Raw genomic sequence first — 19,487 nt, forward strand, 5'->3', positions numbered from 1 at the left:
CTAAATTGTATATAGAGAACATCTATGCCATACACAGACCACCAGAAATAGCATTGTAAGCCACATTGCTCTTCCCAGAATACAAAAAAGCTGTAGCGTACACCAGCTTTTCCAAGAAAAAGCACAATGCTCAAGTTTAGTAGGTCTGTTCTACACAGACAACACTTTAAAGAAAAAGACTCCACAAATCATTACTACTACACAAAAACAAACGTGTATGGATTGTACAGCCCTCATATTAGACTACTCTCAAATCTGAAGGGAAGTTATTTAACATTTACAACTTGTACTAGGAAAAACCTTGCTATTAAAAGTGTTCCCAGTCTCCCCTACGAGCCTTCAAACCACCCTTCATTCTCACTGAATGCATCAAAACCAGAACTTAAGCAATCTTATGTATACCACCACATGGATCCAAGACTGTGCCTGAGCAGCAGTAGTTTCTCCCACCACTCCAGTAAATACCATTACAACAGAACTATCAAAACCGCTACATCCTACACACACAGAGCTTCCCAGAACACAGTGTAATTCCCCTAGCTTACCAGGTATCTACAGAGCTTTCATGAAGACACTGCTACACAAATCCTTCACTTCATGATGAATTGTCAAAAGAATTCATTCTGAAGACCAAATACTTTTAGGGGAATATTTTTCTATCCCTTAGTACTAAAATTTCTAAGTTAACTATACTGAAATCCATGGACTCAACCAAGATATTAGGGCACAACCTTCACAATCAGACTACAAGCTACTACCTTCTCCCAGAGAGAGAAAATCCCGTAACAAAAAAATGGCCATGCAACCTTCCTCTACTCCAAACTGGGCTACTTTCTCTCAAGAACATGGTGAAGGAAGCAGGTACAAGTATGAGGTATTATAAAATTTAAAAAGATTAAAAATCTGATAAAAACAAGTGCATACAAAGCAGTCTATGGCAAAAGCTCAGAGTTAGGAAGGATGAAGAGTCTGACAGCCATACCTGAATGCCCTGTGTTAACAGATGAGCAGTAAAATAACGACTTTCCAAGTTGGTTGTGGTTTGTTGTTTTGGGTTTGTTTTTTTGTTTGTTTGGTTGTTTTTTTTTTTAACCAGCAGCTGCAATTTTCACTTATATTTAAATTAATGTATTTTTCATACTAGATCCAGTACTCTGGAAAAATCCCACTCGTGTATGGTTTGAATTAAAAATCACTAAATGTTAACTCCAGATGTTCCAATAACCTCAGGACTGTGAAAATGAATACTACTTCAGTCCAAGTTAGCAAAGGTACGAAAAAGTAAACTTTTCCGTAGGGAATGTACATACCTAAACTTACAATAGTACCACCACAGGTGTATTATTTATCATCTTTAACCAGTTTTCCGTGCCTGAATTACACAAAGCCTGTTATATAAAGTCGTAACTAAGGCAAGGATAACTAATAACTAATCCTTAAGGATGATTTTTAATTACACTGAAGTATACTCATTGCAAAGGCATTCAAAACCAATTTCTAAACTTTAAGAATGCTAGTCTTTATTTGCAGCTTGTTTTTTTGTTTATATGTTTCTGGTTAGGGGTTTTGTGCATTTTTTCTTTTAAATAAATACTTCAATTACCCACTGTAATAGTCTGAAATTTGTCTGGAAATGCACTGGAAATTTCTATTTGAGCAGAAGAAAGACTGGTTATGATTTACAAGGTCTGCAGGTTCCTATGTATGTTGATTTACATATGGAAAAACATTTTTTATCTATACATCTCTCTCCTCTAATCTCCTACCTCTCAGCAGCTGCTGATCTATCTGCTTCCCCTCTTAGACCCATACCTCATAGCGCCTCTGTTGATGCCGGGACAGAAATCAGTTGTTCATCAACTTCTGACCAAATGAACAAATGAATTACTCAAAGAGTTTTTGTCTTGTCTAACAGTGTAGAAGCAAAGCTGCATAGTAAACATTCCCTATACCAAGCAGCCACCAAAGACCAGAGATTTAACAGCAATAGACATAGAATCCCAAACCAGTTTTGACTTAAAAAAGTCCTTCACAACAATCCTATCTGTGGAAACATCTCTAGCTACATGTGCATCAGAGCAGAAATCTTTATAAATCAGAGAGGATCCAAGACATTTTTAGCTGTGCAAGAGCTACCATTGACAACTATAGGAAACACCTCACAAAATCAAGCTTCGAAAAGAAGAATTAAGCTTTGCTGTATCCAGAAAATAAGTGAAGTAATTTTTCCTACTTAAATTCTCTAATACAAGAATAGTCTTCAGGGAAGTACTCATAGTGGATTATAGTTTGTGTAGTTTTACAGAAGGTCATTATTTATCAACAGTATTAACATTTGGTCTGTCAGCGTATTTATCCTGCCATTAGGTACATCTCTTAGGATTATGTGCTGCAATTCATAGACTGAACAATATATCCCAGTATTCAACTCTGGAGCAGTTATTCAGTAACTCTGCTAACTGGTCTTTGAGATACTAGCTTCCCTGTGGATCCCACATTAGCTGGTCATAAAAAGTACTTTTTTTTTTTTTTGGACTGCATTGTTTTTAGAATTTCACATCAAACCAGTACGGAAGCACAAGGTTATACAACATCCACAGGCCTTAAGTCTATTCTTCTGAAACTCAAAGTCAGTTCACAGGCAATGAGAAACAGCACAGATTAACTGCAGATAACTAACAACAATCTTATCCCTCATTCCCTACAGCTGCCTCAGCCACTGAGGTGCTGCTCTTAACTATAAAATCAAATGGGAAATGTATAATTGCAAGAAACAATATTCAGCAAGAGTCAGTTGATTGGTCCCACTCTATGTCAATATCCTAAAAGTTTCTAACAGCATTGTTCCTGAAGCAGTTAGACTAATGCTCAAGTTCTAGCACAGAAAGGCTTGATACTCAGTGGAAGAGATACACCAGCCAGCTATAAAGTGTCCGCCTTTGGTTAGAAATAGACAGTAATCAGCTCAAAAGAGACAGAGCCTGGGCATCCATTCTCCTATCTCGATAGTGAGAAATGCTGAGGGGTGGGGTGTATTTAGCTATCTACTCTTGGGCAAACTTCTTTGGGAGATGGCAGCCATAAACACTGGAGTACCATCTTCTGGCCAAACTGAACAGAAAACAGCTCCAGAAAGAAATTATACCAGGAGCACTATATAACAGGCTCTACGAGCTTGAGATAATAATGAGATCCTACACAGAAGTAACCTTTGACCAGTAACTGATACTGTAGGTACTATGAGAAGTATTTGATCTTTGTGTTGGCACTTACTCTTAGTAAGTTCGCACTTAGTATGTAAACTTAGTAAGTTAGCACTTCCTAAACCTGGCAGACAGACTATCTTCTCTTGGGTAGGTGGATCCCTTAAAGGAGAAGGGGAGTGAACAGAATAGTCTTAAATACCTACTTTTCCTCAGTGGTACTAAATGGCACCTTATGGAATGGAGCACAGTAGCTTCCAAAGGCCTTTTTGTCCCTCAACATGACTTTGATATACCTCCTAACATTGCTAAAGATTTCACCTACCTAACACAAGAAGCAATAGGAGAGACAGGATGCTGCAAGTGTGTATGTGCTCTTTACTGATGTGTCCTAAAATCAAGGATTTCCACTCTGGAGGAGTTGGTTTAGTTTGGTTTGTTTGCTTTTTTTAAATAGGAAATTTATGTATGAAGTCACTGAGAAGGTAGCACCCGAATCTTTCACAGAATGTAGTCTTCATACATCTTTTTGTGAAGACCTTGATCCATTCCCATAAGTCCTGTACAACATCTCAAGTTTCTCCTTTGTCATCAAAGATGCTTATAGCTAAGAAGTTCATCTCATGATAAAAGCTATAGCCTGCAAATTTGCCACCATGCCAGAGCTGCCCATATCTGCCTGTACATGTTACAGCAGCCATACTTGTCCTTCTCCAGTGTGCTCTCAGACTTACCCTAAAACTCTGCAATAATTTCAACAGGAAGGGTGTTGAGTTTTCCCATGTTACTAAGTTGTATTTGGCACGTAGCTCCTGGTAGCCTGCCACCTGGAACTGCAGTGAGCTGGAAGAGTAAGCTTTGTGCCTGAAAAGGCCCAAACCTTGGACACCTTGTCTCTGCTGTGACTTTGACTTGTTTTTCCTGTACGGCTCTACTTTCCAAGGATCCTGGAAAGATCAAAGCTGTGCATATAAAACCCACAACTGTCTCTACAATGCCAGGTTCTGAACAAAAAGTTACTTGTCAGAAATATAGCAATAACCCTAGAAAAGACAAGCTGTTTTCAGTAAAGGCTAGAGGGTACTAAACATTCTGCTTCCAGATCTTGATACTGACAGTTATTCTGTAAGAGCACCACATCTGTTTGTGCAGAGTACTTAGTCCTGGAGATGCTAGTTGCAGGGTAAATGAGTTCTCCACTGCCCATTTAGGGCCTGAGTTTGGTGACCACAGCACAATATCAAGTCAACTAGTGGGAAGGGTGAGCTTGAAAGCCTTAAGAAGCTTCAGAAGTAAAATACTGGGTCTTTTTTTTCTTTTTTTTTTTTTTTTTTAAAAATCCCAGTGTCCATAGACAAACAGTTAAGATATCTTAGGTCCTGCTAGCCAACTTGAGAAGCATGCATGCTCCGCAATACATTTTCCCTGACACAGACAGCCTAGTAACCACAACTTTTCCACTATACAACAATTAGGTAATAACCTGAGCATTAACAGACACTTACCCATGGCAGCAAGAAGCTCTACAGGTTGATTTATCCTGTTTTTGACAAGCCAATTTTTCTTGAGCTAAACCCCACTGTTGAAGTTAGACTGCAACAGAACCTGTATGATCTCATTTAAAGTCATCTCAAATCTCTCCACTGGCTATATGCTCTCAAAACACGTTAATTAGCACGCAGGTTTTTCAGAGAGCTTCTTCCTGCAAAGATTAAATCTGTACTAAGGAAGTTTATTAATTCTGGGACATAACAAACATGACACACTAGTAGGACTAAAGTACACATTGCAGATTGTCCAGATCGTCCACGTTTGGGAATTTGTGGTAGATCTCTGCACTGACGTGAAGCGGCATGAGTTGACCTGGTGTCAACCACATTTTACATCAGAACCTGCTGAAGTAGGCAAGGACAGTAGCTAAACTGGTCTGTGAGACCCACATGGACTAATACACCTGCACATAGTTCACAGAAAGGGCTTCAGTTACAGTCTGTTGCTTATTTCCAAAGAAGCTAGAAACATTTACATACACTGCAAACACTATTGTAATATTAGTATTAATTTTCTGTGTAGAAAATTGCTGAAGTTGCCAGGGATGATGATGGAAAGTGGTGCTTATATGGGTCATTCAGGTATTTTCAAAAAAACTCTGCTCCATAAATCATGTATCACACCAGGAACCATGAGCTGTGTTTCACACTAACGCAAAGACAGAGTGTGCATCACCTCATTTGTGATTAGTGCTGTTCAGATGCTTTACCTTAACATTCATACTGACTTACAAGCATTTTAGTCACACTACTGCTAACAGTATATGCTAGTGAGCTGCTATGCAATATTTTCGCCTTTCCATGTATGAGTAACACATCAGCATTCTGTAGAAATGTGGCGCCTCAAGTGCTATTGAGAGTAAAAAGCAAGCCACACATTTTAAAGCAAATGTAGTGTAAGAAATGAGGAAAGATGAAATTACTCCAAAGCCACATTCCTAGTTGTAATTCTGCTGTAAGAGATCAGTGTTTAGGCTATGAAGATACAGGATGACAGCTCACACCTGAACAGAAATAGGAAGAACCAGAATGTTACAAGAACAAAGCAGGTGTACAGTTATAAAGGTTTATGAGCTCTTGCACAAACACCACAATACTGATTAAAGTCCAAAAGAAGCACTGAAGAAATCTCACATTCCAATGCAGAACACAAAGGGTACAGCTCTGCTAATGTCTGTAAACACTCTTCAAAGCACCAAAGGCTGAAAGATTTCTCCTGCCCAGCCCAGGTTAAAGCAATTTTTCTGGAGGCTTGCCATGCTCTGTGGGAAGGAGGTAGGGGTGCAGCAACAAGCTGGATTTAAAAGATCCCCAGCTGGAAGCACAAATATAGAGAGTGATGCTTAAAACTGTTAGTCCCCTGGAGAAAAGCAGGAAACTCTCTTTACGACCCCCAGAGTATTTGTTTTTCCAACAGTTTCCCAGCTCAGCTTGAGATTCTCAAGGGCAGCAACAAAAAAAGTTTTCACTTTTCTCAAATTAGTTTTGACTGGTCCCAGGGTTCCCAAGGTGATAATTTAACACCTCATTAACAAGTGCATTATTGGAGGAAATTCAAATGAACCGATTTTAATGCTAATTGAATGTTTTCAACCTCAGCCTGCACAAGCAGTATTTATTTCCCCTTTTGAGTACAACAGCAGCCACTGCTTCCATTTGTGGATCTACTGTTAACAATGGCAAGGTACAAGCTTCGTTTATAAATACTATAAGATACTTAAAATTCAATTCCAAGTGATGTAATGTGGGTTATTCTTTCATTACTGCTTACACTTTATACTTACATATATTTTTGGCTTGTCTTTGAAAGGAAAAGGGGAATTTTACAAAATATCCAACGTGAAGAAACCTACTGATTAGGCAGCTGATTGAACTACTGAGGTCATATCTTCACTTGAGGGCCTGATTAACCACATGGAGGTTAAAATACCAATTGCAGTCTTTTCTCCCCTAGAATTTAAGCAGACCAGGCTTAGTTTTGTTTCCACCATGCTTCTCCCCATGTGTATTAACAGTATAGCAACAGTCCTGTCTTCAACAGCTCAGCTAAGCTCAGTTCTCTGCCAACACATCTGTACATTCTTACTCCCTTTGGCTCTAATTGGTTTAACTACCTTTTCTGATTTAACTCAGTCAAGTTTGCTGCACACAGCAATGGCAAGACTAGAAATAAATTTTTTTTTAAAGGTTTCCTCTGACTAGATGTAATTAACTACTAGCTCTTCACAACTGAGGTGCTCATATGAGACAAATACCAATCAAACTATGTGCAGCTGACTAGCCTTCAAAGGTTAGTTATGCATTTCCAATAGTTTAGCAGCTGGGATGGCCTATACAACTGCTACCTCCATTGCTTGCAACATTAGAGCTATGTAGGATAATTATCCTTGGTTTTTATACAGTGTTCAAGACAACATTCATTCAAAATTTATAAGCCATCTTGGACAAGGTCTATCCACAACTTATTCTATACATGCTGTGTATGGCACGGTGATTGTATGTGGGATATCTGCCTCACAAAATGGAGATGGAAGACAGTAAACTTGTTATAAACATCAACATATATAATAACTATTATTGAGTTAATGTCCATGGAGGGAAGTAGTTCATCTCTTTTACAAGCCATTAACACTGCCAGCTTTAGTTCAGCCTTAAAACACTGCTGGATTTAAGCCTTCAGGTTTTAATACACAGGAGAGCAAACTAAGTTTCATGTCTGAAGGAGGTTAACCAGTTCCTAGACTGGTTTCACCTTGCATGTTTTGATTTGTCCACATCTCAGTTGGGTTACTTTATGATTTTCTTCCACTTGTCTCCAACAATGTTATCAGGGCAATAAACAGTCTGGGTCCTGAACACCAACAGTGCTAACAGAACTCCAGTTGCACAGGATGTATCACTGGCTCTTATGTAAATGGCAGAAAGGAGCCAACTGGATTCCCAGTCCTAGTGAGATTGTAATGGTGAAAAATCCAGCTTTGGTAGATCCATCATTGATGCTGAAAAATTCACTGAGACAAGTCAAGTACTTACTATCATAAATTCCAATGTCTCATTTACCAAGCTGTCTCATTTTCCCTACAGTCTATTTAAATAACTCAAACACCACATAAACAGCAAGAATCAAGTGGCTCTACACTACAGCTTTCCAGAACCCCATTCCAGGAATCAGTCATCTTTGTGTATACTAGGACCCCCAAAAAATCTTGTGTCTTTTTATTACACTTGCTTAAAAAAGCCCCTTTATCTACAAAACTATCTGAAGTTCTTCATCTCTGTGGCTGAACAGAGAGAAAGAACAGCATCCACTGAACTGCTGACAAGCATCTGCAACACTTGCTCATTAACGATTTCAACCATTGTGACTCTGAATTGGAAAACCAGCGCCAAAAATTTGCTTTTGCAGAAAGAAGCCTTCTCCATCTCTCCTACTCACCTTGCTCTACTATATATCAAAGCCAAATGTGATTATATGCAATATACCCATGTACATTGTCACTGGTGTTCTCTGAAGACATTCTATGTGCTCAAGATATTCACCAATCTTGAGGACGACTGTTCCTTTGAAAAAACTCTTAAAGCAATCACAAATCAAGTATGTTTTGCTTAAGACCACATGATGGTCTTCTAGCCAATTATGTGCAAGACAAGCATTGCAAAGTAAAATAGGACAGACATATAGCATTGAGCTAATAATGTAGAGGAGTTTCAGAAGCAGTACTGAAGCACCACTACCAAGAACCCATAACATGGCTCTGCCATCACTTTGGCTGTTGGAGTGTTTTTTGCAGTCTGGATGAAGGAGCAAGTAATATATTTGTATTCATATATAATTATATTCCCATAACTGTCTTCAGAGAGATTGAGGCTTGCTAGTCACTTACATGCATAAACAGTACAGAGAATTAACAGATTAGTTTGAACACAAATCAAGACACAAGAAACTACTGTCCCAATTCAGGCAGCCCATTTGCATGCCATCCATCTTATGCTCTCTGTAAGTAGCCATTCAGCTTTTCATACCATCTGTATTTTGTCTGTACTGCCTCCTACTAATATCCTATTCAGGCATTGGCAGCTTGCTGGAAAGATCTGAAAGGAGATGTTTACTTTTTTTAGTTATGTGAAGGTTTAGGAACTACAACGCCTTACATTGTAAGTTTAGAGTCTCCAGATGTTTCATTAGATTTAGAAATAACCTGAAGAGGAGAGAATTAACTTATTCTTGCAAAATAATACACAAAACCCCCTTTCATCCTCAAAAACTTATTGCTTCCTATTACTTATTCCTCAGCCACAGGCCATCTCAATCTGACATAATTTCCACAAAGGTTTGATGCCATGGAGGACAGCGGCTTTTACAAATAGTGTGTGGTGAACAGAAGCAGGCAGGCAAAGCCACCGCAAAGGCTCTTTTCCAGAACGCATTCTTGAAGCCATTGAAAGATTTAGCTGTGGCCCAAAAAACTGGGTTGGGAGCTAGCCGTCTACTGTTCTGATTCCAGCTCCAACTCCTGTGCCCTTGTAAAACCATTGACCTGTCTCGGTTTCACTTCACCCATTAGTTCAGCTTGACTAATTTAAAAGCAGTGAAATTTTTGCAATACATAGTCAATTCAGAGGTGCTTACCAGTGACGCAATTTAACACTATTTCTCTACTTGTCTCCCACAGTTAAACAACTCTTACCAGCACCACTCTACTCCACATTTACTCATAGTCAAACCAACTGCAGGCAGTGGTCCTCCAGAGCCCCACCCACAATTCCACAGAATCCAAACAGAAGTTTTTCAGCCAAAGCCCTTAAACAAGGAAAAAAAACTTTGTCATGCTATCACTAAGCAGCTGCTCAATTCACCCAATTGAACTTTTGCCAACTTCATCCACAGAAAATGCCTACAAAGTAATGTTATCTCTAAAGCCTTAAGGCAGTTAAAAAAATGCATGACTGGGAAACAGCACTGCGCAGAAAATGGACAGAGAAGCACTTTCGTGCAGGGATCATCCTATGAAGTGCTTATCCTAACTGAAGGCTGACTTAGATGCTTAGAAAGCCAGCAACTCGGTCACAAGACCTGTAGCTGAGAAATCCTTTCCTACAAGCAGACAGGACTTTTATCCAGCTGTTACATCCAGCACTTCCGAAGAGCACTACACTTCATCTAGAAATTGGACATGTGGAGGCTTCTTTGAATTAACACAGCTTTCAAACACCAAACCCACTACTTTTCTCAACAGAAAGAGTGGCTAGGAATTCTGGTATTCCTTAGCACCAATCAGCAGGACGTAGCTTAACACGCATTTTAAGCGACACAACAACAAAACAAGGCCTTTTTGAGTCTGTTTTTTTGCCAAATTGCTTGCTGGTCTGCTTCACCTTTCAAGCCTTGATGGACCTTGCTGGCATAGTGGCAGGAGAACAGCCTAGAGTAGAAATTGCTTCTATTCTCCTGCCATGAACAAATATCATATTGTGGCCTCAGAAATGGGCAAAAATGCCTTAGTCTGAATACTGCAAACACAAAACAGTTACACATTCCTTGCTTCCCACTTCATTAAGCAAAACAGATACTGGAAGAAACCCCAAACAAGCAACACCTGAGCAGACCACCCACTGCTGGCAAATCATCAGCTAGAAAGAGCTCCAACAGTCACTTTTAAGACGACAGCAAGACCCAGCACTTTTGCAGAACTTTTCACATAATATGAAGCTTAGTTGATATCTGTTCTCGAGAACAGCACTGGCGACAACTTTTGGCTGGAACAGGTATCTCACATGGACCACTCTGAAGCCCTCAGTGACAGCACAGATACAGGCTGCTGCCTGGCTGTACTTGCCCCAGTGAATGACTTCTCTGTTGAGCAACCACCAACATCAATTGCTGGCACTTAACTCTGTTCTCAGATAAAGCAAGCAAACTGAATGAAACCTGTTATAAGAGAAAAATTCTTAAGTCATTTCTCCAGCGAGCTTTTTCACTGTAGGAGTTATCTGCCAGGATAGTTGGTCAGGTGACCCATGTTCAAAAGCAAACACAGTTCTTCAGTATACACCACCACCTTGTGGCCAGATGCCTGAAACTCCCATAACTGAATATATTCTGCAGTTTGAATTTTAAGAGCCTCTGAACTGAATGTCACTGACAGATCCTTAGCAAACTACAGTGTCATCCTGAGTGAGCTGCTCACAACTTTAAAAAAAACTTTTTAAAAAATTATACTAGAGATGAAAGTCAAAAGCATTGCCCCTACAGTAGCCAGAACACAAGGCTGTAAAAGACACAGCAGAATACTCTGAGTAATCTAAAAAGTGGAGCAAATAACAAAGGACATACAATGGGAAAGAGAAAGAAGGAGGCTAGAAAAGCAAGACGTAGGACAAAAATCAATACAAGACAATACTGTGTCTTAGATAAGACTAAGATGACTTACATCTAGCTGGAAATTCCTTATGCTATTATTAGGCTGATCTGCCAAGTAGGATAGTAAATTGGTTTACTGCTCCAGAAATTCCAAGTCTACATGTACTAACAGATAATGATGAATGTGTCCACTGAATAAGTTATCTGCCAAAGTGATAAAGAGACTCTCTCTGGCTTCCCCCTTCCATGTGCTTACTGTTAGAAAGACTCACCAACATTGGTACCATCTTCACCCATAATGCACTTCATGGAGGTGATGATTTGCTCCACAACAGGAGGTGACAGTGATGTTGCATACACAGCACTGTGAGAGTATGTCCTGAGGTAATCAATCAGTTCCTAGCAAAACACAAGAGGCATCAGACATTGCCTTCTCAGCACTCATAAAAATGCTTTATTGTTGTTTCTTAATCACACAGTAAAATGGGCCACCATAAGAAACCTCTTTCAGAATATCCTGGAAGAGAACAGGTGTATCAAGGATTCATTTTACGGTACAGTAATAAACAGCTGAAAAGCAAATAGCAAGGACATGACAACCCATAATTATGTCACAGGGCAGGAATGTGTGTTGATCAAAGACAAATGCCTATGACAGGCTTGTTTAGCTAACACCACCAGCACTGGATTGCAACAAGGTGTTTGCATTACTGAAGCTGTGCACAGGCTGTGTTTCAAAACTGTTTATCGTAACAGTGGGAGTATAAAACAAATGAAGTAGTGGGGAGCAGGAGCCACAGGTGCTTATGCATCATGCTCAATATAATTGCTTCCCCACAAGTCACCAAACAGGGGAATAGGTCACAAAATATTTTCTCCCATTTATCAGCACAATACAAATAAAGCAGCAGCAGGTGTAATTTAAGAGTGCAAGAACCTCAGCCTACCCCTCCTGCATTTCCCAGTTAAACACACCTGCTACATTTGTGAAGAGGACAAAAACAGGTCATATAGGAACAAATGACCAACAGACTGTAGATCTAGGCTGCCTGTTGTTAACTGTAACAAAACTACTCTAAAACATGCAGACCACTCCAGCAAAATATCATAAAGACCAGTAGGAATGCCAGGACAGATTCTGTCTTCTGCTATCAGAAAATTAATAATGATGGTCCTGTATATAGCACAAGCTGAGAATATGTTATAGAAATATGTGGAAGTGCTCAATTTTACGTCGCTGTCTGACTGGAGTCAGAGTTAAATTAAAGGAAGTTGTAAAGGGACTTTGAAATAAACTAGGTAAGACCTCTTACCTCTGAAGCAAGTCCACAAACAGTAGCTAAAGAGTCTTTTGCAACTGTGCTTAGCTGCTTCACTTTATGCCAATGGAGTTAATCCCTCTAGCTCACTATCTTTAGAAAAAGATTAATATGGTGCTTTCTTCTGGGGAAGATGTCAGAGTAATTTTAATCCAACTGTAGTATACTCCCAAAAGGAAACATTTGCAAGTCCCATCTCCATTTGGATGGGCTGAAGTAATTGTCACTATTAGTATCTAAAAAATTATTGTCCTGGTAGGAAATTGTAGAATTTTACTCTCAAATAAAGCTTAGAAGCCTGATCTGTGAGATGCATTTGAGGATATGAGAAAGGGGACACATCCAATTGTCTACACCATCCCTCCCAAAAGGAAGGGTTTGGCAAGGGCAACACTTTCTAGCGGTACTTTCCAATAGAAGTGAGTCAGTAGCCACAAAAAAAAAAACCAAAACCACAAACCAAAAAGGGAAGAAGTGTCTTTTGGAAAACAAACTGTTTTGAGTCCAGAGGGAATGAGTTCTAACAGACTAACCTAACAAGGGGATTCTTCTCCAAACAGGCTGCAAAACTTCAGCTTTTGGCATTTTTCCTGCAAGTCTTATTAAAAGTAACATTAAGAAATCACTCCTTCCTGGCTCCCAGCAGTTCCTAAAAAGATATTACACCATTACTGTACATTCTGCAAACTGAGGTCATCACTGACCACGTGAGAACAGGAGGTATTTTATTAGACTGGACTCTTCTGCATTGCACAAGCTTTGACTGTACTAGACAGTATGTAAAATTATGAAACAAATGGACAATCAGGGTACTTGAGAAATAGATCAACTTTGAAATGCTTAGTGAAGTACTCCACCACCAGCCTGAAACAGCTATGAGATTCCCAGCTTTTTACCTTCTTGCCCCCAATGTATCCTCCAGCAGCTCCAAAGCTTTTGGTGAATGTTCCCATCATAACATCCACATCTTCAGGACTGAGTCCAAAATACTCCACTACACCCCGGCCACTGGGACCCAGGGCACCTATACTATGAGCCTCATCAAGGTACAGATAGGATTTGTACTTCTTCTTAAGGGCAATCACTTCAGGCAAACGGACTATGGATCCCTCCATACTGTTGAGAAACAGAAATTCAGTGTAAGTTGATTTAATGGTTAGGGCTTTGTTATAGAGCCTAAAGTCACTAAGCTTTCTTTTCTTCACTCTTTCAGTAATTATGAAGACATAAAATTTGCTAGAAACATCATGTCCTGCAGAGAGATGAAAAATAATTCCTTCTTGCACCTGAGGCCCAAATCTCTACTTTCTACCTGTTTAACATCTCTGGGATGCTGACATACGCACTAAACAGTAGCAGCAACAGTAAGTTAAGGCGAAGGAATGTGTGCAGTGAAAATTTTAGAAATGAATGATTTCATTTTTACTTCCACCCTAATGTCAGTATTCTGATCTGACATCTACTTACCTGTTCTTTTTAAGTTTAAGAACTGACTAGGCTTTCATTGGTAGCACTCCAAAATGCCCCATTTTGTGCTGAAAGTAACTATGATTTAAATGCTTAACACAGCTAAGCCTACTACATGCTCCTACTCACTCTCAGCAAGAACATTCAATTTGCACAATTCCATTCACACTAGCATCATCTAGTGAGCACAGAAAGAATGGAATGGACAAGCAATTTAAGACCTCAGCTCTGATGTAAATACTCACTTGAGATTAATTAATTTTTACAATCTAATCAGGATGTGGGAAGCATTGTGATAACACCAGGTGCAGCTACAGCACTAGCAACAGAAAGTCCAGGATGTGAAACATACATAGCTCAGTTTAATTTGCAGATGAGATCAATGAAATAACTATGAAGTGACAATATTCAGTTTGATTTGGCAAAGGAACCCAAATACTAAGCAGCTTGATCTCATGTGGAGGGTCTTAGGAATATAAAGAATAGTTTGTACCTGTATATTCCTTCCACCAAGATAAGAATTTTTTTCCAGGGCCTCCGTGTACGAGGTTGCCCATGCACAATAGCATCTTTGAGCAGCTTCTCCAGGCTTTGCATATCTGCACCAGAAATTACTGTTAAATGGTACCAAAACAGCCACTAGCTTGAGCTTTGACATAACTATACAGCAATACTCCAGAAATGCACAAATTGCTCCAGTGTGGAGGACCATACATAAGTCAATAAGCATGGGCTTCATCTAGTTGCAGGCCCACAGATGAGATTAAAGGGAATGGGTGACTGTATGAACTTCGAGGAAGAATTTCATCATCCTAAGCTAAAAGCACACGTTAGGGCATTAGGCATAAACAGCAAACAAGGAAGAAAGGAAAAAAAATAAAAAAGGAATGTATCTCATTGTGAGGAAAAGCAGCAGCAATTTAGGTAGCATGTCCTTGTGGACAGAAATAACTCAAAAAAGAACAAGCGAGCTCAAGGATAATCAACTAAAGACAAGTAGAAGATAGACCAAAGTGCAGGACAAGAAGGGGAGCAAGTGTACTTTTTTTATTACTTTGTTTAAAATTAAAGGGACTGGAGGTGTGGAACAGGAAACTACTAAATCAAAAACAGAAAAGGAAGAAAAAACCATCAGTGTAGGAAAGAAGACAGTGCCCAGCATATCAGAAACTAGGCAGGTGATGTTATTAGTAGCAATGTATTCTGAAACCTTACTAGCTTTAGCTATGAATGCTCGACATGATCCGAGGAGACTTGACTAATAGTGAACAAATATATACACATGAAATCAGTCCTGAAAAAAAAACTGAGGAAAGGATGGAGATGGGAGTAATCAAACCATAAAAGCTCAAGTGTTGAGCAAGAGACAGATTGGGCAAACACTAGGGCATGAAAAAGAGCACAATCAATCACAAAGGAGCAGCAGGGCAGTTGCAGCAGCGAGAGAAGCTTGTGGACTAGAACTAGACTAGAAATTATACAGCAAAATAGGTCAGTTAATAGACTGTTAAAAATAGCTAATGTTCAGAAAAAGACAAAGATGAAGTCAGCAGTGGAGTCCCTGCCTTCAACAAATCTCTCAAGGAAGAAAGGATGAGTTTAGTGCAGTTAGGGAGAACAATGGAATACAAACTTCTGCTCTTGATCTCTCAAGAAAGAGGGAAAGACTGGGAACTAGGTCTGATCTTAATAAAAAGGACAAACTGCAGAATGAGGTACAAAAAAAGAGAAAACATTGAACAAGGATTTTTAGGGGGATTTTCTTTTTTTTTTCCTCCCCCCCCCAAATTTCTAAAAAGCAGAATATGAAGCCATTAACATCCCAGGAATATGAAGTTAACTAAGGCACCACAGAGTATTACAAAAGAGTAGGATTGAGAACACATACATAATTATGAATTGAACATCATCTTGACAGGCTAAGATCATTGCTTGCATTTTGCCTTCTGATTCTAATCTGCCACTCCATTCTCTTTCATAGATCCCCACCATCTACAAGGTTTCTAGAATATCCCCCAATCTCACCATTGCTAGTTTGTACCCCATTCCCACAGATCATCTGTTCTTTCTCATCACACCAGAGTTTAAGTCCTTCTCCTTATACCCAGAACTGTTTGTCACCAGTGTTCTCCAAATTCTGAAACTGGATGCAGTGTTCAGAAGTATGTCTACACAAATGCAGAATTTGAATGCAAAGCTTCTGTGATCTTGCCTAGCAATCGAGATTTATGAAGACTTAAGAAAAACAAACAAAAAATCATGTTAGAGCAAGCTTTAGAGCAAGCTCTACACTTCTGTAAAGAAAATCATTCAAGCGACAGAAAACAAGAGAGAACACAAAAGAAACAATAAGCACAGCAGAGTATCCACTATCAAGTAGGATAACGAAAGGAAAATAACTGCAGCCACCCAAGCTTTGCTGTCACTACCACACACTTCAAAGAGAGCAAGAGTCATCATGATCTCAGAGATCAATACTATAAAGAGTATTAGGAGCAGCTGAAGAATGAAGGTAGTGGTTTTACTAATCAAGGACAACCAGGTACTTCTTTCAGTAAGAGAAGGAAACCCTAAGTATTTTTAATTTGAAAGTTATTTTAAATACCTCCTTTGGAGGAAGCGGAAACTAGCAAAGTGAAAATTCCGTGCATTTTGGAAACAAATACTTAAAGCAAGTAACTCAGTGAAATTAATCTATGCTTCGCATCCCAAAAATGTGTTTTGTACTACATTGTACCAACACATGGGTCTCTAGTTTAGCTAGGACACCTGCATTTGTAAGCTTCTGTTACTGTGAGATCACATCAGCATCTGGTCCTAAAATTAAACTTTCCTATCCCCCAAATTGTAATGCAGACCACTACAAGATTGCATTACTATGTGACAAGGACTGTTAAAATAGTCCAATAACGCTGAGCTATCCAAGTAACACTAGTGCACCTATATCTGCCAAGGGGCAGCATGTTCCTCTTCATATGCAGATGTAAGCTGGAACAGCTTCAGGATAAAAATGTTATTAGTTGAGACTGAACATACCAAAAATAGCCAACTCAGGATGATTAAATTCTCAGTAGCAGCAGTCTTCTGACCTTTCATGTAACCAGCAATTGATTTCTTTACATGAAATTGGATTTCTAACTATGAGAAGATATAAGAGATTGTATCTGATCTATAGCATCTGCAGAAAGGCAGAGTCCACCATCTGATACTTACTGTTGTGCTTAAAGATTCGAATAGTTGCTCCTGACAGTCTTGCTCCGAGCACTAGTGATGCATGATTCAGTTCATCACTCAAAATCAGACAGCCCTGAATTAGAAGGGGAAAGAGGAAGATATTGAAAAGGTTATGTTTCACAGCCAAGCATATAACACCTTCCAGCTCTGAACTGCTTAAAGATCATTTAAGAAAAAAAAAAAAAATTCCAAGATAAAAGCAGCAAGTCCACACAAGACTTGCTAGGAAACAATTTGCAGCCTTAGTATGGCAAATAAAAATACACAACTGCTGTTAACTGAAAGAACCACTTAAGTTTCACTTTTTCCAGAAGCCCTGCAGCTGAATCTGCCTGAATATCTCATGCTGATGATTAGTACTCATCCTCCTATGCAGCCAGCTAAAACAGAGAGCTGAGCAGCTGGCCGCAGTTCACTCAGCAAGTCTACAGTGGTGCTAGGAAACAGGCAATCGAAGTTCTAGATTAAAGACCCTATCAAAGTTGCACTATTTCTTACATTAGGAGGTAACTACTGACTAAACCGATGTGTGCTCAGTGTTACCAAAGGGACTAATTTTCTTTAATGAACAGAGCTATTAAGTACTTCATAGATAGAGGTAACATACAAGAGACAGGAAGTGGAAAACAAAATTGTAGAGTGAAATTGAGAAGTTTTCTGAAGCCATTAAACATTAGATTGACTTTGTTTGCTTTTTCAAAAGAGGCAAGATATGTCCTTGGACAACTACCAAAACAGGATAAGTCTGTTTTGAGAGCAGCAATGATTACAGGTCAATCGCTGATATGCTGAACATTCAGTCACGGTGTTATTGCTGTGAACTACTGGAATGCATACTGGAGGATTAGTTTGTAAGACAGCAATAATATTTCTAAATAACCTTGGCCCACTCCAATTACTATGCAAGTCTTCCGCAATTCTAGAAGTGACTTTAAGTTAAAAATCCAGAAAGTGTGTCCAGATGCTGAGGATTTGACATGAAACACATGCTCATTCTATGTTTCTCTATTAACAATTGGTAGAATGAAGAATCAAGAACATTTCTGCTCTGCAATGAGAGTTACTAGAAAGGACTGTGAAGAGCATTGCCTACACAAGGAAGTGTCACAAACAATAGCAGTATTTTCTCCGCAATAAAGGAAATTTTGCACTAGAATTGCAGTGTACCTAGAAATATTCTACATCCTGGGAAAGCTCAAGACTGGTTTTCCCCAGAAACTGCACTAAATCTCAAGTGTTCAGACTGCTGTTACAAGGATTCACACTGCATATTTCAGAGACTTTGGCATAAGAAGCATGGAAATCTCCAACTAGCGTTTGCTCTTTGGAACTACTACACCAGACAAGGAGTATGTACGCTATGTCAGAGGTCATGTTAAACACTACTGTATGAAAAACTGAACATAATAATCCAGTATTAGTATCCTTCTTAAATGGTAGGAAGTAGGAAAAGTGATAAGATTAAAAAAAGAGGAAGAAGAAATTAATAGTCTAGAAGGAGTTTCTTCATAAAAAACAAGTATGAGTTTTCGGTAGAGAAAGAAGATTTAACAAATTGATGAACAGCCTCTTTTCATCTCCCTGTAACAGAAGAGGACATTCAATTAGACAAAATAAATTAATTTAAAACTGAAGAGGAAGTAGAGTCTTGTATTGTCTGCCACTAGAGAGAGGGCAAAGGATCAAAGAAGTCACAGCAATCACTGATGATCGTATGTAAAACTGAGTGCTGCTATTACAATGGTAAGACTACAGGTGCATTTATCAGCAAACTTACATTTGAGAGAGTATCCAGGAGAAGACTAACACTAATTGGAGATCACACTACTGATATCAGGAAAAACATGCCAGTGAAGATCATACTTACCACTACATCCTAAAAGGCAGACACAGAAACTGAAGTGCATGCCACATTTTATCAAAATGCTGCATACATGAATTGCGTAATTCAGTCCTGAGCACTTAATTTCACAAACTAACTATACATGGAAATTAATTTATTTTCTTACAATCAAAAAAAGATTCTTCAAGCACCATTGCTCTAACTCCATTATCTAACCTCTGTCAGTCCAGAGCTATGATGAAAAGCTCTGTGCTAAAGGCAGTACAGACTGCTGTTATTAGCTATTTACAGTAACTACATTAATGACACTTACTCCAAAACAGGCAAGTTTCAGAGGCTAGCTTAGCCTCAAATGGTATAACAACTTCTGACTATGTAATCCTCAAATCTCATGTTATCTGTGGTCTAGACTCAGCATATTTGGCAGTGACTGTACTAGGCAGCCAACAGCTTGTCTGTCAACAGCGGGTCTCTCCTGCTGAGAGCTGCCAGGTGCAGAAAGACCTGTTT

General features: G+C 39.1%; 1 protein-coding gene across 4 annotated transcripts in view; it reads right to left on the minus strand.

Annotated features, from left to right (window-relative positions):
• SPTLC2 (serine palmitoyltransferase long chain base subunit 2) overlaps nucleotides 1-19,487 on the minus strand; it is a 73,797-nt gene that overhangs the window by 30,598 nt on the left and 23,712 nt on the right. For all 4 annotated transcript variants that reach the window (XM_074824829.1, XM_074824833.1, XM_074824832.1 and 1 more), the window contains exons 6-9: nucleotides 17,114-17,207; nucleotides 14,394-14,499; nucleotides 13,330-13,549; nucleotides 11,387-11,513 (exon numbers count right to left, since the gene is read on the minus strand). In XM_074824829.1, coding sequence (XP_074680930.1) covers nucleotides 11,387-11,513; nucleotides 13,330-13,549; nucleotides 14,394-14,499; nucleotides 17,114-17,207 — 547 coding nt within the window. The remainder of the gene's footprint in view (nucleotides 1-11,386; nucleotides 11,514-13,329; nucleotides 13,550-14,393; nucleotides 14,500-17,113; nucleotides 17,208-19,487) is intronic.

The sequence above is a fragment of the Strix aluco genome, chromosome 4, assembly GCF_031877795.1.
Source record: "Strix aluco isolate bStrAlu1 chromosome 4, bStrAlu1.hap1, whole genome shotgun sequence".
NCBI classification, from domain to species: domain Eukaryota; kingdom Metazoa; phylum Chordata; class Aves; order Strigiformes; family Strigidae; genus Strix; species Strix aluco.